This window comes from Mirounga leonina, unplaced genomic scaffold (genome assembly GCF_011800145.1).
Source record: "Mirounga leonina isolate KUSES-001 unplaced genomic scaffold, KU_Mleo_1.0 Mir_101529, whole genome shotgun sequence".
NCBI lineage: Eukaryota > Metazoa > Chordata > Mammalia > Carnivora > Phocidae > Mirounga > Mirounga leonina.
The window spans coordinates 532994-556191 of NW_023270143.1; the positions used below are offsets into that span (position 1 = coordinate 532994).

The window sequence follows — 23198 nt, forward strand, 5'->3', positions numbered from 1 at the left end:
TTTTTTTTTTTTCCTTCAATTATAATTACTACCATCACAAACCAATTACTGAGCATAGCACTAAGTACCCTACATTTCATTTTATTCTGAAACTACTCTCAAGGTAGATATACTAAATTCCCAGAGAAAACTGGTATCAGAGCTAATAAGCAGAGACAAGACTCAAATCCAGATTGCACCCTACTTCCTTCCTAAGTAGAATCTGATTATGAACTTTCTTTCTAGAAAAGCTGTTGCCATTTTTTAACAGAGTGATTCTGCTTTGTGAGTAGAGATTCATGAAATCCCTCAAAATTGCTTCGTAACAATTGAGAATACTTCTTAGGTTTTGGTGGGAACTTAGTTAAGGGGCCCCCATAATTCTATTCATTTAGGCCAGTAAACTTAGGGATAGTAATCCATTTTGACAATGTAAAAAACACCTGTGAAAAGGAACTATATGGTCCAATTTTTGTGCTCTTCCACTCTTTACCCATGACTCACCTCTGCCAAGTGTTGTAGCCGGGTTAGCAGTGGGGTTCTCTTGTCAGATCCAAGGCGTGTGATATAGTTTGATCTTTTGCTAAATACATAGAGAAGATTAAGGACTGCCAGCACCACTTGCATATCAGAGGAAGCCAATAAAGTTGTCAAATGCTACAGGGAACAAAAAGGGCAAGATTATGGTATCGGGCACACTAGGCCTTGAAAACTTAAAATGCCTATGTAGTAATAGATTTGTTCATATACACAAAACTATCAAGAAGTTTAATACAAAAAACTATTTATGAATATCTGAGCACCTACAACATGCAACCTTGTCCCCAAGCAGCTTATAATCTGGCAGCAAGCCAGAAAGTCCAAGTTTTTTAAAAAAAAAAAAAGAAAAGAAAAAAAGAAAAAAGTGAGCAGCAGCTCAAAATTGCACAGGTGTCCCCACGGGAAAAAACAGATTACAAAAGAGACAAATGTGGTATTTTAATACAAAGTGGAACTTAAGAACATTAAGTCTCAACTAGACTAAAAGTATTGTGAAAGAAAGGTAATTTTATGCTCCTTCTGTATCCTTTGACAAATATAAAATTGGAACTAATTAAAATGCAGGGTCCTCCATATAGAAGCTAAAGATAGCAACAACAGCTGGTGGCATTTATGACTGTTACAGTATAGTGTATGTAACAGTAATCCAAAAGTGACTAGATTTTTTAATAAAATCAAAGTTCATCAATATATTGAAGCATTTGGTCAGTGTTAAAATCATTATGTCATTTAGTTGGCAAGAAACCTAGGTATTTCTGGTTGCTGATAATCCTGAAGGCTATGTACTTCCTTTTGCAACTAATCTATTTTATCTTTAACAGACTGCTTATCTGTTCCTCACTTAAAACCGTGGGTGCTATACTTTAGTTCAGTTATTCCACTTTTCCCAAGCCATTTCCTTTTAATTCTGATCCTATTTCTTTACCAAAGACTTGGGAAAATAAACCTAACAGGTCATTTAGGCAATGAGTAATGTTCTAACAACCTGGAACAAAGATCAATTTTTGCAAATTCCCTAGAATACTTCAATACATGTATTACATTCTCATTAATTTCTTGAATCTGGAAAGGCAGAGTGAAGGTGACAATAAAGGACCTTCCCAGCAACCTGTGAAGGGCATCTATATCCAAAAAACATCATCATTGTCTTTGACACCGAAAACCCCAGACCTCCATAATGAAAAGGAAAGAAGCAATTATCAGAAAGAACTAGCAATTTCTTTATCTCTGGACATGAACAATAATACTTGAGAAGAGATCACATAGGCCTGAACCTCTCCTACCTCTATGGAACTGTACAGATGCCGGGAAAAGCTGTACTCAATGAGCAAGGCTGTGAAGTTCAACACAGCCAAGAGAAGCATTTTCAGTTGTTCTCTTTCCGGCCTATCACATACGAGCATCCACGACATATTCTCCACTGTTTGTCCAGCATCTGCCAGGATTCCATCAAAGCGGTCCAACAGATCCACCCAGTGGTATAACTCACACTGGAGAAGGGAAGAGAAAGAGGAACATCGGAGAATAAGGTACTAAGTACTATGTGGGTGCTTTGCTACAATTGATTGCTGAGCGTGACACCTAGACAAGTTCACTTCCCACCTTTGCTTCTCTTTAAAACCCCCCACCAGTACAGAAACCTGTATGAGAAATATCATACTCTGAGGCATATAAACCTGAGTTCATTATTACATCAGTGCATCAAGTACACATGTGCTAACACCAGTAGACACCTTAACTAGGTCTTCAGAGAGAGAATTCTGGCTACATTCTGAGGTCTACAAATACAATGACTCTCCCTGCCAGAACCCATTTTATCAGAAGTGTTCATTTTTAGAGTTACCTAAAGAAGATTCTTTTAACTATCTCAAACTCATATTGTCAAACTAAAGGAATTCCGTGGTTGAAATTCTTTATCATCACCTGTGTAAACATTCTTCATCTTCAGCTAGCGAAATTTTCTTTCACATTTTTCAAAATTTCCTTGGTATTCACAAGCTAAAAGTTACTGGTCTAGAGCTGTATTAGACATACACTAGATACTTACTAAGTAACTGATGAATGATGCTACCTCACTGTGGTTTCTCTTTCCATATCAGAGAATACAAAATGATGTACTAGTCCAGGGAGCCCTGTCTTTTGGGAGCATGGGTTCACATACCTTCCCAATGTTCCATGTTTTGATCTGCTGCAGTTCCAAGAGGAGTTGCTCATCATTACAAACTTTGAGTTTGTCTATTAAGGCTCTGCAGTCTGCAGGCTGAGAAAAACAGGTATTCACAAAGAGTGTTTTGGAGGATGAGGGATACACAAAAACAAAGAATGGGAAAAGGAATCTTTAGGCCAACACACTTAGCAATTTAACTTCTGAAAGAATATACTATATTAGAAAATGGGAAATTTGCCAATCACTTGGGATTAAAGGGAAATATTATAATAAAACAATCCATCTGTGCATTTTTAACTTGGATAAACTTGTACATGTAGACAATCTACTTGGAAGGGTACAGACAACAGAAATAAAAGAAACGAGCTAGACACCAATAAGAACAAAATGAAAGAATCTGTACCACAGTCTGAAAGTTAACTAAAATGCCTGATAAGAAATGTTGAATCAGAGGAACACTGAAAAACCCTAGTGAATTCACAGTTAAAGGTGAAGATTAGCACTGGCTGTATTTCTCTGCAACATTAAACCCTCTAACTGTAGGAGGACAAAGACCTTCTGAACTTTGTAATACTGGGACTTCATTCTTACAGGATTCCCACTGCCATATATTCCTGCTCTCTTTTACTGATGAAAGGGCCTGTTTTTCAGGTAACAAGGCGTGGATTGAGAGCTTATAGTAAAGTTTCTGAAAGTGGAGGAGGAAGAAGGCTAGGGACTGGGACAGAGAAGTCTTCTTTTAATGGATGGCAGCTGGAAATGATTACACTGGCTTTTTTTCTCTGTAAAGCAATATGGTATCCTGGAAACGGGCCTAGATTTGCAACCAAACAAAACTGGGTTCAGTTCTTAGCTTGATGTTTAATAAGCTGTTTGATCGTGAGCTAGTCCAATCTCTCAGCCACAGTTTTCTTACCAGGAAAAGAGACCTAATAACTACCTTGGTAATGTGAGGTTCAAATGTTTGCCACATACTAAAGCACTTATTTCACATGACAGGGGCTTAAATATTGAGAGACAGCATACTACTACAAAGAATATGGGCTTTGGAATTAGATAATTGGTAAGCTACCTCTTTGAATCTTAGTATCCTCTTCCGCAAAATGAACTAACACCACCTATTTATCCAGCAACGCTGTTGTGAGATTTAAACTAGAGGTATTTTCAGTACCCAAAACACAACATGGAAAAACAGGGGTTTAAAGGTTTTCTTTAAGCTAAGTCCCAAACCTTTCTCCCTGAGGAAGCATTATTAAGAGCTACCTGAAATTTTTGTGGTAATTAATGCATGTAAAATCCTTGGCATAAAATCCTTCCATAAACTGGCCTGCACTTTTTTCTCTTCTCCTTAAAGTCATATACATTGAGGGAGAGGTGATGAAGCGAGAGAAACATAACATGGGAGTCTAAACCACCTGCTCATGTAATTCACTTGCGCCTTCTGGACCTATTCAGGCTTAGTATCTAATATACCACTTCAATGTCTAATGGAATGCAGTTATACAGATCCAATTTTTTGATTCTGTGGATTAGATTACACCCAATTAATGATGAACATTTGAATCCTATAATCACTTGATATCTCAATCAGGCATTCAGTCTGTATCAAGTTTCAGTTGCAAGCCAGAAGCTGCTTTTCTGAATGTTAGAATAGTTGTTGGCAGACAATAGCCTTGCCAAAATTCTAGGAATCTCAGCTGCACTTCTATCACAGCTTGCCAGAGGCATCTTTGGCTGACACCTAAGTCAGACATCTCATTCTACTAGGTCAAAATGTCCACATAGTAGGGCAGCTTATACCATAACCTGAACCTTTCCCAGACTCTTTTCTTGATCCAGACCTATCACTTTAGAGGTTATCCAGTAAATGAATCAAAACAAGCCCAAATTTGATGTATGCTGGTTCCAAAATCCAAAGAGGCACCTCATATGTTGTTCCTCTGTCTTCATGGTATATGGTACAAGGTACAGCAATTCATCTCTCACTTTAGAAGGGAAATCTTGGTATTTCCCAGACCTCTGGACCCCTAGAAACTTTCCTGATGTGGAAGACCCTGAAGCTTCAAAGGGCAGTCAGTCTCTGGCATACATATGTCTAAGGCATCTAAGGTACTTGCGTTTTCTGCTCACAAGATACAGTCAGCATAATGGCATCAATTTAATATACCAGCATGATGTTCTGTTTTATCAGCAGTCTCAAGGTCCCTACAGACCTTGTGGTTTGCAGAATGCACCAGGGACAAAAGTCTATCTTTACCATCTTGTTCCTGCTACATAAATGCAAACTGATTGTTATTTTCCTTCTCCAGGTAATGCAAAAGAAAGCACTTGCCAGTTCAATGGATGCATACTAATTGCCAAGGTTCACATTGATTTGCTCCACTAAAGATATCAAATCTAGGGGAAAAATCCTTTGCACAGTTGCTGATATACAAAGTGATCAATAAATGTATTTCTTGTGTAGCCACTATGGAAAACTGTGGAGATTCCTCAAAAAAATTAAAAATAGAACTACCATATGATCCAGCAATTCTACTTCTGGGTATTTAACCCAAGAAAATAAAACAATAATTTGAAAGGATATATGCACCCCCATGTTCACTGTACCGTTATTTACGATAGCCAAGATATGGAAACAACCTAAGAGTCCATGGACAGATGAATGGATAAAGATGGGGTGTACATATACAGTGGAATACTCTTCATCTATAAAAAAGAATGAAATCTTGCCATTTATGACAACATGGATGGACCCTGAGGGCATTATGCTAAGTGAAAGAAGTTAGAGAAAGACAAATACCATATAATCTCAACTCATACATAGATTCAAAAAACAAAAAACAAATTTAAAAGACCCAAGCTCATAGATATGGAGAATAGACTGGTGATTGCCACAGGTGGACAGGTGGGAAAAATGGGTAAAGGGGGTCAAAAGGTAAAAAAAAAAAAACAAAAAACTTTAAATGTCCTTAAAAATAATACCTAGTATTAACCACAGTACAGAAAATTTGGTATGCTGCTCAAGAAAACTAGGCATCTTCAAGCCTTAAAAATTTATAGGGAGGGGCGCCTGGGTGGCTCAGTCAGTTGGTTAAGTGTCTGCCTTCGGCTCAGGTCATGATCTCAGGGTCCTGGGATCAAGCCCCGCGTCGGACTCTCTGCTCAGCAGGGTGTCTGCTTCTCCCGCTCCCTCTGTGCTCTGTCTCTCTCCCCCTCTCTCTCTCTCAGGTAAAAAATAAATAAAATCTTTAAGAAAAAAAATGTATAGGCAATGATCTAAAAATTCCAATTCCAGGACTTTATCCTAAGTAATTTGCTAGGAGCTATCAAATGTTGTGAGCCAGGAATGTGTGTATAGGTGTGACCCCAAGAACATATCTGTACCAATCCACTAGGTAAAAGAAGAAAAAATTTGCATTTCTTTGATTATCTACAAGGTTATTCTGGCAGTTTAATGAATTTGTTCTTTTCTGAAATGACCTATGTCCATTTTGTCATTGGGATATTCATCTCTCCTACTGATGTAGCTACTACAGTTCACTGCTGAACGACATGGGGGTTGGGGTGCTGACTATCCCCCATGCAGTAGGAAACCTAAGTAGAATTTTTTTGACTCCCTAAAACCTTAACTATTAATAGCCTACTGTTGACTGGAAGCCTTACTGGTAACATAAACACTCAACACATATTTTTATGGAACGTATATTATATACCGTATTCTTAAACTAGAAAAAGAAAATGTTATGATTTTTAGAAAAATAAGAAATACACATTTACAATACCATATTTATTGAAAAATAACTGTATGTAAGTAGAACTGTGCAGTTCAAACGCATATTGTTCAAGGGTCAACTGTGTATTAGGTTACAAATATTTCCCCCAGCTCGTCATGTGCCTTTTTACTTTGGATATATTACTTTACGCTGTCATTTTTTTTCCCCCCTTTGTTTTAATGCTTGGAAGGGCCATCCCCATCTAACACCAGGTAAATATTCATTTATATTTCACCAAGAATTTATTTCTTTTAAAAATATTTGACTTTTAATTTACCTAGAATTTCTTCAATAATAGTCCCCACTCCTCAAAAGTCAAAACAATTTTCCTGACACAGTTTCTTGATTAATATTGTCCTTCCCTACCAACCAATAATTCCTATAATTATCATATGTTAAGTTCTTACGCACAGGTACACTAGGATCCTTTCCTAGGTTATCTTCTTACACCGATGCCACAGTTTTATTTTTTTAAAGATTTTATTTATTTGACAGAGCGAGCGCGAGCATAAGCAGAGGGAGCAGGGGAGGAAGAAGCAGGCTCCCCACTGAGCAGGGAGCCTGATGCGGGGCTTGATCCCAAGACCCTGGAATCATGACCAGAGCCAAAGGCAGATGCTTAACCAACTAAGCCACCAGGTGCCCCGATGCCACTGTTTTAATTTGTGTAGTTTCTTAAGGCAACTTTTCTTTTTGCTCTTTCGTTTCCAAAATAATTTGGGTATATAACTGTCAAAAATTCAAGATGCCAAAACACATCAAAACAAAATCAAAAGGAAAGTATCCATAGATATGAAAGTGAACATACTTGATATGTATGGCACTCAATAAAAAACCTAATATTCCAATGTCAAATACAAAATGACCAGCATGAGCAGACAACCAATATAAGGCCAATAAATTTGAAAATATATGTAATTAAAGCATGAAAATTAAAACCATGAAATATTTCCCCACTTATTAACAAAAATCTAAAAGATAATCTGTAATGTTGATGAGGGTATGGGAAGACAGCATTTCTCACATTCATTAGTATAATGCTTAACAAAAAAGGGCGGGAGAATGTCCATGCAATAATCTTTTAAATATGAGAAGAAATATAGCAAAATGTTAATAGTGATATCCATGGTGATACTTGCCAGGTAGCTACAGTTTTTAAAAACCAAGTGGCTTGTATTTAGAAAATGAACTAATTGATTATGTGCCAGATACTTTGCTAAGCATCTGCCTCACATCAAGGAAAGAAAAATTATCAACCCTGTTTTATAGCTGTGAAAACCAGGCCACAAAAATCTAGTGATTTAAACTCATGTCTAATTCCAAAGCTCATGCTCCTTGAACTATAGCATAATGGGATCTACAGGAGGGTCATAACAATGCAATACTTTCTTAACCTCAAAATGCATTTTAAGCCAGCTGACAGAATATTGGACTAAACCTGGGATTCCTACTGCTGACATAGGATCAACTGACATGGTCAACCAATACACAGGTTAATACAGGCTAAGGTGAATTGTATGATTAAGAATCTATAATTTAAAAAAAGCTACAACACTGGCCTCACAAGAAACCCAGTTAAGAAAGGTGTTACCACTTTAATTTTCGAGAAAACAAAATTGAAAAAGACCCCATAAGTACAGACAGAATTTGAATCCACATTTGCTCTTTCCATTATACCACACTGCCTTCCAACACATAGAAGACAGCAGCCAGGGAGCCTACTTCAGGTACACAAAGCTACAAACAGTTTAGTGCTCACTTTCCACTGGTGACTAGCTTATTCACTTTTTTAATCAAGGGAAGTTCAAAAGTAAATTTGACCATTTCAAGACAATTTGCTGTTTTATTGCACTTTGTATATATAAGTGATGACATAGTTTGAAGATCAGTATGGTTGAACTGATTGCCAGGACTTTTTCTGAAATGAAAAAATAGAGCATACTTCTGGATACTTACAGCCTCAGTAGGTGTCTTTTTCAGTTTAGTCCTGTCTACTTTCATGTTTTCGATTTTCTGTTTTATGATCTGAAAAGAAATTTCCCAAAAAAAGTGAGAACTTAAAGTTGCAATCTTAAGTACTATATGCTTGACATAAACAAGACAGAATGAAGAACATGCAAAATGCTTAAAGCAAAAACTCTGGAGTTATGATGCCATGCCAACTAGAGGCACAGCTATGAGGTAGGGAAGAAAAAGGAATCTCTCCAGACAAAATTGGCCCATATCCATATGTTGAGTAAGACTGTAATCAATTTAAGCCAATATTAAAACACTTTTTTAAAAAACAAACCTCTCAAACTCATAACTGAAAATAAAAGATCACAATGTTTTTAACACACCTCAGGATGGAAAAATTCACCATATCCTTGTAGTTTTCTGGAAAATTTAGCAATTCTACTTCTGGGAATTTATCCAAAGAAAATCATAAGGATGTACACAAATATTTAACCACAAGAATCTATACTGCATGACCATATGTAATAGTGACAAATTGGAAAGGACCAAATGTCCAAAAAGGATTGGTTTAAAATGAAATATTACACAACTGTTATAAACACTGCACACAATTACATAACAAAAAGATGTTCATGGTGAAATAAAAAGGTTATAAAACAAACAGTATAAACCTATGTCTAAACTGCTTAGAAGGGGTATGCATCAAAATGTTAACTCATTGCTAACCAAAAGGATTATGTATACACATCTCTGTATCTTTTATTGTTTTAACCAATAAAAATATATTAGTTGTGTTAGAAAAACAAAGGCAACACAACACTTTTATTTTTAAATTAGAAAATGAGGTATAAGACTCCCACTAGAAATGTCCTAAGCACAGAACACAATCATTTTTACTAAAGCCATTTAATTTAGAAGGCACAAAAGTGGGCAACCCATAGTATAAACCTATGTGATCTTTCATGGCAGACAAGGGACAGAAAGAAATAAAGGTTTCTCCCTTTAGCAACTAGGACACCTGGACAGAAGTAGAGGTGAACTGAAAGCTCTTTACACACCAAGGATTCTCCTACTAATAATGTTATTTGCTATACAGCAGTAACTGAAGGTCAATGTCTCTCCCCCAAGAAGGCTGTCATAGTATAAAGCTGACCAAGCACAAGTATAAAATTCAGGTAGCTTTTGGCTTCAATTTAGTCCAACATACTCAGTACCGTGGAAATAAAGTGTATTTGCCTACATGGTCGGCATCTATTTAACCAATGGACACTTCAGGAAGAACTGGTGAAACATCCAGAGTATATTCTAAAATGCTTTTGTAGAGACAGACAGACAGACAGACAGACAGACACACACACACACACACACACACACAGTTTTCCCTCTACGGTTCACATGTTAGAATATGAAATTCCAGATTACTTTTTAAAAAATTACCTCAGAATATAAAAGAAAATGAACAAAATGCCTGCTGCCTACAACTTCCAAATATCTAAAACAAGACCAACAGGATTCTGGCAACAATCTGATCCATGTAGTGGAAATTTAAGTGAGCTACTTGTATTCAGTTTTGGCTTTTTCTCACAAAACTTCTCACACTCATTCCCTAAAACAAGCAGCTATCACACTATTGTGGCTGCAGTCATTTGCTGGGAGGCTTTGAGACTACCTCTACTGAGTAGCAGCCAGCCCCAACACCATACAACCCAAATCACTGAATGCCTTCCTTCCAAAATTAGGAACAAGGTAAGGATGTCCATTCTCACCACTTTATTCAACACAGTGTTGGAAGTTCTAGCCACTGTAGTAAGGTAAGAAAATGAAATAACAGGTATATATATCAGAAAGGAAAAACAAAACTCCCTATTTGCAGATGACAAAGGATTAATCTAGTAGAAAATCCACCAATGTACAAAACAACCACTCCCAGAACTAATAAATGATCTCAGTAGAGTTGCAGGATCCAAAATAAACACACAAATCAATCTATTTCTATATACTGGCAATGGACACATAAACTCCAAACTTTAAAAGTATACCACCACTCACAACTGCTCAAAACAAAACTCTAAAATACTTAGGTGTAAATCTAACAAAGCATGTATAGGACTTGTATGTTGAAAACTACAAAATGTTGATTTAAGAAAAACCAAAGAGCTAAATATATGAAGAGATATACTATGCTCATAGGACTCAACAACACAGTAAAGAAGTCAATTCCCCTCAAATTGACATATAGGTTTAATGCAGATCCTACCCAAGTCCCAGCAAGATTTTTTTTGTAAATAAACTGAGATTATTCTAAAATGTATATGGGGTGCCTGGGTGGTACAGTCAATTGAGCATCTGACTCTTGGTTTCAGCTCAGGTTGTGATCTTAGGGTTGTAGGATCAAGGCCTGTGTCAGGCTCTGCACTCAGCACAGAGTCTTCTTAAGATTCTCTCTCCCTCTCCCTCTGCCCCTCCCACCCCGTGGATTCACCTGCGCATTCTCTCTAAAATTAGTAAGTCTTTAAAATATATATGGAAAGACAAAGGAACTACAACCGCTAAAATAATTTTGAAAAAGAGGAGGAATCACTCTATCCAATTTCATGACATACATATATATCTCCCTACAAGAGTTAAGATATATAATATATGTAGTATTGGAGGTGGGATAGATGCATATATCAGTCAGAATAGACTCAAGAAATAGACTCATACAAATATGCTCAACTGATTTTTTTTAGAGAGAGAGCACATGGGGGGGGAGGGGCGGGGAGAAAGAAGGAATCTTAAGCAGGCTCCATGCCCAGCATGGGGCTCAATCTCACGACCCTGAGACTGTGACCTGAGCTGAAATCAAGAGTCGGGCGCTTAACCAACTGAGCCACCTAGGCGCCCCTACCCAATTATTTTTGACAAAGTTGAAAAAGCAATTCAAAGGATAGTTTCATCAACAAATGGTGCCAGAGCAAGTAGATATCCATAGGCAAAAGATGAAGTTTGACCTAAGCCTCATTCTTTATATAAAAATTAACTCAAAATGAATCATGTGGTGAGAATGTGGAGAAAAGTGAACCCCTCTGCACTGTTGGTGGGAATGTAAATTGGTGCAGCCAATATGGGAAAACACTATGGAGGTTCCTCAAAATATTAAAAATATGATCCAGCAATTCCATTTCTGGGTATTTAGCAAAAGGAAAACACTAACTTGAAAAGATCTATGTATCCCCATGTTTACTGCATTATTTACAATAGCTAAGACATGGAAGCAATCTAACTGTCCATTGATGGATGAGTGGATACACATACATACACACACACACACACACACAGGAGTTATTAGTCAGCCATAAAAAAGAAGGAAATCTTGCCATTGTGACAAATGGCTGGACCTTGAGGGCATTATGCTAAGTGAAATAAGTCAGAGAAAGACAAATACTGTATGGTCTCACTTACATGTAGAGTCTCAAAAAAACAAATAAAAAAGTCCCAAAACACTGAACTCACAGATAGAACAGACTGGTAGATGCCGGAGGCAGGGGTGAGTGAAATGGGTGAAGGTGGTCAAAAGGTAGAAACTTTTAGTTATAGAGCAAACAGGTTATGGGGATATAATGTGTAGCATGGTGACTATAGTTAATATTGTATTATATACTTGATAATTGCTCAGAGTAGATCTTAAAAGTTTTCGTCTTAAGAAAAAATTCTACCTAGACTTACTGTGATCGTTTCACAATATATATAATACCAAATCACTATTCTGTACACCTGAAACTATTAGAATGTCATGTTATTATCTCTATTTAAAAAATGCAAAGTAAAAAAAAAGGATCACAGACTTAAATGTAAAAGTATAAAAGGGAGAAAATATTTGCGACCCATATATAGTATCTAAAATATATAAAGAACCTCACAATTCAACAATAAAAAACCAAACAATCCTCCAAAACAAGAGCACTGATTACCTTGCATTAATAACTCTAACTCTTTTACTGACTTAAGAAAATGTAGATGAGGTCACTGGCAAATCTTCACACATGTGTCGCACTTTAACCACAGCTGTTTTGACTTGGGATTCTGTACCAGTCAAGGGTCTGGGTTGAGAAAATAGACTCTGACTAAAGCAGAAAAAAGACTTACTGGAAGGGTAACAGCTTAGGGAATCAATAGGAAGGCTTATAGATCCACATTCAGAAAATAGGAGGAACCAAGGAAGCTACGCTGCCTTGAACTTCAGCCAAGGACCTCCCACAGCTTAGTTGGGGGTGCCTCTACTGCCAACACCAGACTCTAGATGCCTGGAAGGTACTGCTGTGGCAGAATGATTTCTGAACAGTCTCAGGTTATTTGCATCAGCGGCTCTAGACACAAAAAAATCCCAAGTGTGAGCATCTCATTGGTCAAGGGTAGGTCCTAAGCCCAGGCCCCAGCTGTCAAGGTCCGGGGAGAGCAAGTACATTTGGCTTTTTCTGTTTCCAGTGTTTGGGCCCCAAACTTTTCATAAACAGATTCAGATGATAGGCACCCAATTAAATAACCAAGCCAAAACAAATGAACGAACACACACATTCCCCTAACAAGTGCAACGTTAACCTGGTTTCTGTAATTTTGTTGCAAGAAACATCTATAGTTTAAAAAAGAAGAAGAATACTGTCCATGAGACATCAATTAAGAAAATTCAAGTTTTTTTTGTTCCTAGTTAGTCTCTTTCTAAGCTGGTTTCACAGTGGGAAGGAAAGTATTTTTTGAGCATTCACTACAAGCCAGACAATGAGTTGGTGTTTCCTAAAGCATTATAGAGCATTCTGCTCCATAAAGGAAGACAAGGTTCCAGTAATTTGGGAAATGTTAAAAACGGAATGTGTCTTCCTTTAGGATAGTCAAGTGGCTGACTGACATTACTAACAGCTCCAAGAAATCTTGGGTAAAGGAAACTTATTAGGGCACAAAACCATTTTTTTCAAGGGTTATTTACTAAAAGCCCACAACTTTAAGTATCCCAAAGAACAAACTTTGAGAAAGTGCTGCCCAAGGGGCTTCATGTAAGTCTTTCATACAATCCTCACCACTCAAGCCAAGTTTTGTCCCCATTTACAGATAGAAAACTGAGGCTCAGAGAAATTAAGTACCTTATGCCTAGCTAGTAAATGCCAGCACCAAGATCTAAATCCAGGCCTCTCTGGCTGCCACGTCCATGCTTTAACAACATGCTTTTCACTTTATTTACTAGTTTTATTACAATAAAGCCCTGTAGATGAAAATACATAGTTGTGACAGACTCTTTTACACTGTTGGATCCTATGTTCAGAAAATTATTGCAAGAGAGAAAGCTGGGGCAGAAGGTAAGAAGGTGAGATACTGTCAAATCACACTAATGATGGGAACAGTAACCACGGAATGAGTTCTACCTAATGTTCAGAAGTTAAATGGGTGAAAATCCCATTACATAAAAAAGCCTCTAACAAAAAGAAATTAGTTCTAAACAAATTCCTGGAAATGGCCTACTGCCTTTGTTGGGTCAGACCAGAACTCTGAGCACCAAGCAATCTTTACATGTAATGAAGATTTCTTCCTAAACTTAGGTTAAAAAGATCAGCTTTAAGGAAATTAAGTAATTTTATGAACCACCATCCACAGCTATACATTACTTAAATACTTCTATTTAATTAGCCACTTTTTTCCCTTCCTCCTTTCCCCCAAACTTCATTTACCTTTGAAGTTCGAATCTTGGTTTTGTAGGGTTTACATCAAGACAAGTGTGTTCACTTAAAATATATTGAGGGGAAGTCGCTCTTGAAAGGGTAACTCACTCTGTAGTAATCACCTCCAGTTGACCAAATTTAGAATGACTTTCAATACTGAATCAGCTTAAGGGCAGAGGACACCTGTAGTTCCCAAATCTGGCTCAATAGAAGTTGAGTGTAGTGGCAGGTTAGCTTTACAATTCAAAGTATGGTTGAAGGATCAGCAGCACTGACATCACCTGGGAATTATTAAAAATGCAGAATCTCGGGGGCCTGGGTGGCTCAGTTGGTTAAGCCACTGCCTTCAGCTCAGGTCATGATCCTAGAGTCCCGGGATGGAGTCCCACATCAGGCTCCCTGCTCAGCAGGGAGTCTGCTTCTCCCTCTGACCCTCTTCCCTCTCGTGCTCTCATTCTCTCTTTCTCAAATAAATAAAATCTTTAAAAAAAAAATGCAGAATCTCAGGCCCACCAGACCTGAGGAAGCAATCCGTATTTTAATGAGATCTTCAGGTGATTAATATATTTTAAGTTTGAGAAGCACCAGATCAGAATACAGGCTCAAAATCAGGAAACCCAGGTTAGGATCCCTGCTAGATCACCTACTCACTGTATGAGCATGGACAAACCAGCCTCTGTACACTTCTGTTTCCTCAACTGTGAAACAGGGATAACTGATCTCCCAACTTCCACACTTACTTTTATCCAATCCATTTCTCCAGAGAGCAGCAAAAGTAATCTTCTTAAAACATAAATCAGCTCATGTTACTTCCTTGCTTAAAACCTTTCAACAGTTTTCCTAGAATTATATCCAAACTCTAAACATGACTCACAGGGTCCTGGCATGATTTGGCTGCTGGAACTCTCTCCAATCTCCTCTCTGCACAACTACTTTAGTCTTTCCCTTTAGTTTCTAGAATGCTCTAAGTTCCTTCTGTCCTCTAGACCTTTACAAGTGATATTCCCACTGGAATGCTTCTACCCCACACTCCTATTTCTTCCTATAGCTAGTTCCATTTGAGGAATGACTTTAAGACCCAAAGTGGCTTCCCAAGGCAACTCACCTAAAGCTAGTTTATTTTTCTATTACACTACCCTGCCTGTTTCTCTCATAGCAAATATCAATATAACTAGTTTGATTTTCTACAGTATTAAGCTCTTGGCATCTAGCACAGCATCTACTACATGATAGGTAGGCAAATATTTGCAGAATGGAGTTCATGAGAGAAGTATGAACTGAGAATAAAAATCTGTGATTGTCATAATATAGACAGTATTTGAAGCCATTGGTCTGGAGATGATGACTTACAAACAAAGGAGAGGCCCAGAACTGAGTTCCTACTTGATCTTACATTTAAAGGTAAGGAAAAGGAGGAGAACCCAGAAAAGGAGAGGTTGGTGAGGTAGAAGTAAAACTAGTTCATCATGGTATCATGAAAGACAAAAGATGGCAAGAGTGATCAATTGTGTCCAATGTTAAAATGAGGTATGTCCAGAAAAATGTACACTGAAATTGGGAATAGAGATAACCTGACCAACAATAGTTTCAGTGGGGTGGTGGGAAGGGAAGCCAGACTGGAGTGAGTCAGGGAATCAATGGAAAATGAGGCAAGGGGCGCCTGGGTGGCTCAGTTGTTAAGCATCTGCCTTCAGCTCAGGTCATGGTCCCAGGGTCCTGGGATTGAGCCCCGTGTCGGGCTCCCTGCTCGGCGGGAAGCCTGCTTCTCCCTCTCCCATTCCCCCTGCTTGTGTTCCCTCTCTGTCAAATAAATTTTTAAAAAAATCTTAAAAAAAAATGAGGCAATACAGATGGCATATGTAAAAAACTCTTCTGAAGATGTTGGCTGTCAATGCAAGCAGAGAATTATGGGGTCACTGAAAGGTAGAGGGGAAGAGGAGATAACAGAAAGAAAATTCCTAAGAAAGCTGAGGGTAGGGGACCCTTTAACCTCTATTTCACCTTAACATAATGAACACTCATGTGGGTTTTGAAAGCACAAATACTAACCAGAATTATGACTACCCTCTCCCTAATCTCTTAAAACTTGACTGAGTGTCCCTCTTTATGTGCTTATTGTACCCTGTACCTATCACTTCCATGACTACTAATGAGAAAATGTTTGCCACAGGGTGAGGAAGTTTAAAACAAGCATACACACAAACCCCCACAAACCTGGGAAGGGAAAAAATATACATTAACAGTGGTTGCCTCTAGGTGGCAGGATAACACAGTTTTTATTTATGCTTCATGCTTTTCAGGTTCTTCCAAACTTTTTATAATCATACATCCATTTATGAGAATTTTCCTTTTGTACCATTTTTCTTAAGGTAGAAAAGAGTGGCCCCTAATCCAAACAGTACGCATCAAATTAAGAATGATATCATCTAAACAAATGCCTTGGAGTGGCTGCTGCCTGCTCTTGAAGCTTCTTTTCTATACCTTCTGCTGTTTAATCCTGAAATTTAGCACACAGCACACACTCAGTATTTACTGATTTATTATTGGTAGGTTAAGAAATGCTGCAAACACATCTTGGAGTGTGGATGAATCCAAGTCAGCCTAAAATTCCCACTGAAATCATGGAAAAGCGATTAGGCCGCTTTTAAATAAAAAGGCTTTTAGAGAACACTAAACTCCAACCTGCCACAAAGCAAAAGCCTTTGCCTCTATGAAGTCTCTGAAAGAAAATTCAGGTGAGAACTGCTCAGACCATCCATTATCTCAGGAAGCAGCAAACAATCTTAAAACCCAGCCTGCTACATACACTATTTGATTACAGAGGCACAGAAATCACATTAACGGATTTCTTAAAGGGAACACATTTCCATCCAGTCTTGCTTCTGATTATTTACATTAATATCAACCCAACAAATATTCAGAGAACCCATTTGTCATTATAACAGCTAATATTTACTTTCCACCTAATTATGCATTATCTCTAATCCTTTAACAACTTGAAGATGAAGACTGTTTCCAGTTTACTAAGTCCAAGAGTAGCCACATACCCAGTAAGTGGTAAACCTGGACGAAACCAAATTTGCTCCATGATTCTACAGTACACAAAATGTCTATATGCACACACAGTCCACCCTGCCACCCTCCTCCTACAGACACCAATATCCTTATCCTTGAGCCATAGTTAAAACATGACCCTGAGGATTGGTGACCTAGATTTTATTGGACTGACAGTAAAATGTAATAATAAAGCAACCAAAAAACAGCCTTTATTCACCCAAGACAAATCTGGAAATTATCTACAGAATTACCTTGATAGAGCCTCCTTCAAAATCTGTAAACACTATACCTCAGGGAAGTGTATATCCTTGCTCTCCTTGCTCTGTCGTATATTCAAAGAAAATCTCTTGCAGGGATACCAAGGAGGAGGAATCTGAAACCTCCAACACTGACTTTGGAGGTAAGAATGATGTCTGAGAACGCATCCCCTATATATGCTCTACCACCTACAGCCCTGGGAAGCTGCAGATCCAGGAGTTACCCCTTAGGTCATTACTTCCAATTATTTAAGAGAGATAAACTGGCATCAGAAGAATCAGACAACAAAATAGGGCTCACCAAAGCTGCAGATCAGTTTTGCCAGTAGAAAGGAAAGGGCAACATGCCAAGTAGCTCCTTCTTAGCATTCCGAACAACAAACAAAAACAAACAGCAATGTCTATGTGAAAATTATGCAAATTAAGGAGGAGAGGAAGAGATTCCTTGTCTACACATTTTTAACTGGTGCTCTGGAATAATCCTCATCTACCCTCAAAGACTGATCTGTCTCCTGTCCCCTTCCTTCCTTGTGGCTGGATTTGGTGCAAAGGATCAACTGTAACAATGGTTATTCCCTATGTCATCACATCCAATTTCGAAGATGCAAATACTTTTTCAGTCTTGCCCACCTCTAACAGAAAATGAAGACATCAGCCTTTAAACTAATACTCTAATTATTCAAACTAATGTCAAGAACTTAACCATAGAAAAGCCTACCACTTTCTTTTTTTTTTTTTTAAAGATTTTATTTATTTATTTGAGAGAGAGAATGAGAGAGAGCACATGAGAGGGGGGAGGGTCAGAGGGAGAAGCAGACTCCCTGCTGAGCAGGGAGCCCGATGCGGGACTCGATCCAGGGACTCCAGGATCATGACCTGAGCCGAAGGCAGTTGCTTAACCAACTGAGCCACCCAGGCGCCCAGCCTACCACTTTCTAATAGGCAAACTTCACCCAGAAGGGTCACAGTCAACATTTAATGAGTTCAGGAAAAACGTATTTGCCAGAAAAATCAACCCACTTAAAAATTATCTTCAAAATAATTTACTTAAAAATTAAATCCAGAGTTCTCAACCCTGACTGTGCAGTCACCTGACACTTATTTCAAAAACAAAAAATGTCTGGCCATACAAATATCTGACTTAGTAAATATGAGGTGGGAACTTTTTTTTTCAAACTATATAGGTGATATAGCTGCACAGCCAGACTTGAAAGCCACTTTGTTAGGTATTATTAATTATCCTTTGCCTATTTGTGACTCACTGAGGAATTTTCTTTAAAAGAATGGGGGATAGGAGTGCCTGGGTGGCTCAGTCGGTTAAGTGGCTGCCTTCGGCTCAGGTCATGATCCCAGGGTCCTGGGATCGAGCCTCCTTGCTCGGCGGGGGGCCTGCTTCTCCCTCTCCCTGCCGCCTCCCCTGCTTGTGCACTCTCTCTCTCTCTGTCAAATAAATAAATAATAAATAAATAAAACCTAAAAAAAAAAAAAAAGAACGGGGGATAGAATGGGGTATAAAGCAAGAATAGCCATGTGCTGATAACTGTTGAAGCTGGGTAACAGGTACACTGGGGTCATTATACTATTCTCTAACTTTTGTGTATGTTTGAAAATCTCAGAAATTAAAATATTTTAAATTAAGACTTTATCCTGCCAGATCCCTCCATTCCATCCCTCACATTACTACCAGAACAATCTCCCTCAAACTCAGAATCTACCTACATCATCAAGTGCAAACTCCTTACCTAACCCAGCATCCAAGACCTCTAGGACCTGGTACCTGCTCACCTCTCATACCAGGGCCACAGCATTACATAATATTCCCCTTGGCTCCCCACATACTTTAACCACGTGAGGCTTTTTACAGTTCCCCTAACATTCAAGACTGACTACCTTGACTCAGATTGTGCCTTCTGCTAAAATGGCTGATCTCTGCATATCCCCTAGAGCTCAGCTTAAATGTCACCTCAATGAGGCCTTTTCGGATACCCTCTCCCTCAGAGAAAAATCGATCACTACCTCCTTTGTGCCACCACTGTGTCCCGCATATATTCTCAATCAACTCACCTATTTACACGTCAATCTCAACACTAGGGTGAATTCTGCATGAGTGGGACCGTGTCTATTTATCTTTGCATTCCTGTCATCAGCATAGGAACTGTCACTTAGTAGATTAATGAATGAATGAATGACTATCCAGTAAACGTTTAAGGAAGCTTAAAAATCCAAGTCATAGACTCTTGGTGAAATTTTCAACTGAGAAAACCAATTTATAAAATTCACCCAATTTGCATTTTTCTGTTCAACATATAGGTATGAACACACTATATGCAGGGCATTGCAAAGGGTGCTATGAGATAGCCAAGTATTCAGAAACATAAATCAGAGGAAAAAGGAAAACTAGAAGCAATGATAGTATAAAAACAATGCAAAGTCAGTATACAAAACACAATCAAATTATAGCACACAATCAAATTACAACTTCCTAGTGGCCTAAGCAAAGCTGGAAACGCAATTACAAGAGATCAACAGAATACATAAAATAAATCCTTATATAACACCAACCATAATCCTCTTTTTAAAAAAAATTTGGACTTTTAGAGATTCGAGTTGCATAAAACAGAGTACAGTTTTAGCAAAAGTGAAACAATTAGCCCAGTTTCATTTTTTGGGCATAGTGCTTTAGTCTAGAAAAATACATATACAGCAATTTGGACATTCTTTTAAGAAATGTGAAGAAATCTTTATAGATTTCTTGTCCTATACTGAGGGATGTCCATAAAAATTTTTAAGTTGTATGGAAAATTTCTGCATATGTTGGAATTTTTCTGAGACAGGTGATAGCTTTCACTGGCTTCTTAAAGCGATCCATGACCTGCAACAGTAGGAACCATCACCCCACAGAAAGATCTCCAAGACTTAGTACTTAGTGACTACGATGTTTTCACTTTCACTTATGAAACACAGGCATATGGTATTTCCCCTAAAGCCACATGACAGGCTACTGTCAGATACACTAAAGACAGTACAGGAAACCAAAGAAACAGAATCCCAACCCTTGTGCATTATTCAGCTCCAATTGTCTCATATCCCTGGGTTTAAAAAGAAATATGCAGCATCTCTCAAGATTAAACCTCCTCTGTATAAGAGGGAATTCTGTATTCCTGGGTAAAATCCTCTAGTCATGTATCCTGAAGAAAGGTAGAAAAGGCCCAAACCTTCTATCAAAAGCCTAGATTAAGTATATTTCTAAATAAAAGCTGGGTTTTAATACCTTAAAATATTCTGACAAAAGATATATCTGTATGGGGAGAGGGTGAGAGTCCTTAGTAATGTATTTACTTGCTACCGTATATTGTGGATTATTTAAGTTTAAAGGTAGAGATTGAGGAATACAACTTGAAGAAAGTCAAAATGAAGTAGAGGACAAAAGCATAGTGGAAAGGCCTGGGAGTTGGACAGAAATGGACTTAAATTCCATTTATTAGCTGTATGATCTTAAACAAGTTACTATGCCTCGCTGAGTCAGTAACCTCTGTAAAATAAATAACACAGTCCATCTCAAGGCAATGAGTAAGCCATATTATTATTTGTTCTATTTCTTTTAGCTCCAGATTAATCTAAGGGCAGCAATCTTATGCTGGCTATTCCCCCCCCCCCCACACACACCCCAAAAGCAAACAAGAGCTGGTCTTTTCAAACTTTCTACATGTTATCTGCATATGAAAGAACATAAAGCATGTACTGATCTCTAGACTGTTAGCTTAAAGTACTGACAAGAACCAAAAAGTTAAACTCAACTTTGATCATGAGACTGGAAGCTCTGGGTCTCATTCTCAGTAAATTATAGTTCTCCAAAGGTTAAATAGTCTACTAAATACTGTCTGGGCCATACAACTTAAGAATCAGAGATTTTAAGTGTATGTGAACTATTTTGAGCTGGTTCAAATGAATTTGGAATGCAGAGAGACCAAGATTCTTCTATATGATTTAAAAGAACAGTAGTAATTAGGGCAATTATCAACATGACAGCAAACTTCTTTCAACATGAAGTAACTCCAACTGCACAGGTTTATTATGAGGCTAAAATTAATTCACTGACAAGAAAACTTTAAAACAACGCTTTTAGAAAAAAAATATGTCCCAACATATAGACAAAACTGGCTCTGTTTGAGTAAATTTAACAGCACCACACACAGCCTGGCACATACTCATTTCCAATGTTCTTTAAATAAATGAAACAATGTGAACAATCTGCTGCTTTAAAACATTTGTATCTATAACATGAAAGTGTTTGCTGAAAACGAAAGAAAAGTATGCAAAGGTACTCTAGTTCCCTGCCACCAACTGACTTTGTGATCTTAGGACAATCTGAGCTTCAAACATGTAAAATGAAAATAAAGTAACTAAAATCTCTTAAAGCACTGTCTATAACACTTTGCCTTCAGTTGAAGACAAATGTTAAGTATTAAACATGAACAATTTGAATTATTCTCGAAAACTAAAACCAAAAAGTAGCCAAGCTGGTTTTCTACTTGGCACAAATGCCAACTTTTTTTGTTTTAACAAACTACATTTTTCCAAATTTTTTTTTTTTTAAAGATTTATTTATTTATTTGAGAGAGTGAGAATGAGAGAGAGTACATGAGAGGGGGGAGGGTCAGAGGGAGAAGCAGGCTCCTTGCTGAGCAGGGAGCCCGATGCGGGACTCGATCCCGGGACTCCAGGATCATGACCTGAGCCGAAGGCAGTTGCTTAACCAACTGAGCCACCCAGGCGCCCCCATTTTTCCAAATTTTAAGCTGAGCATGTATTTAAAAATCAAATAGCCTCTCCCAAAACAGGAACTATTGGTTAACCATTTGGACAAAAATAAAAAGCACACACCTACTTCACACCATTACTTAAACATAAAAAGCTAAACTGTAAAAGTGTTCTTAGAAGATAATGCAGATAAATATTCTTGCAATCTTGGCAAAGAAAAGATCTTCCAAGAAAGATACACAACCTAGAAACCATAAAGGAAAGAAAAAACAAAAGGGCAGATATGACCATACAAAAATTCCAAACCATAAACACAGAAAATATTTTTAAGAGGATACAGAAAGGATTGGTATTTCTAATATACAAACAACTCCCAAAACTCAGTAAGACAAATAATCTGATTGAAAACCAAGTAAAAGCGCACAAACTTGCAATTTGCAGAAGATCCTAACATTTGCTCATCCTCTCTAATTACAAAAATTCTAACCAAAGCAAGGAGATGCTATTTCTCATTCATCAGACTGGTTAAAATTAAAAAGATCAACAATTATCTTGTTTTGGCAGATATAGGTAGAGAAAAGGGCACTGACAGACACTGCTGGTGGGAATGGCAGTTCAATATAGCCTTTCTGGAGGTCATTTTGGCAGTACCTATCAAAAATTTAAATGGTACCACCCTTTGACCCAGAATGAATTCTACTTCTAAGGATCAACAACAGGGAATGATTAAATTATAGTAGATCCATGCTTTGAAATGCAATGCACGATTAAAAAGAATGGAGCTGAGCTATATGTTTTAACATATAAAAATATACATGACAAATGAATAAGCACAGTACATAAATGCTAAAAAGCATAAAAGAATATATACAAATTATCAACAGATTTTTGAAATGTGGTATGAATAAAACAAGACTATCATTTGGGGAGGGGGACACTAATTTTTAACTGTTTATTTTGCTTGAATCTTTGTTTTTAACAGCAAACACTTCTATAATTTAAAACAAATGAAAAGGGA

At 37.7% G+C, this 23198-nt stretch overlaps 1 protein-coding gene across 8 annotated transcripts in view; it reads right to left on the reverse strand.

Moving 5' to 3' along the window:
- HUWE1 (HECT, UBA and WWE domain containing E3 ubiquitin protein ligase 1) overlaps positions 1-23198 on the reverse strand; it is a 162678-nt gene that overhangs the window by 122519 nt on the left and 16961 nt on the right. For all 8 annotated transcript variants that reach the window (XM_034987900.1, XM_034987503.1, XM_034987653.1 and 5 more), the window contains 4 exons: positions 8416-8484; positions 2681-2779; positions 1803-2009; positions 484-636 (listed from right to left, as the gene is read on the reverse strand). In XM_034987900.1, the coding sequence (XP_034843791.1) occupies positions 484-636; positions 1803-2009; positions 2681-2779; positions 8416-8460 (504 nt within the window). In that variant the 5' untranslated portion in view covers positions 8461-8484. The remainder of the gene's footprint in view (positions 1-483; positions 637-1802; positions 2010-2680; positions 2780-8415; positions 8485-23198) is intronic.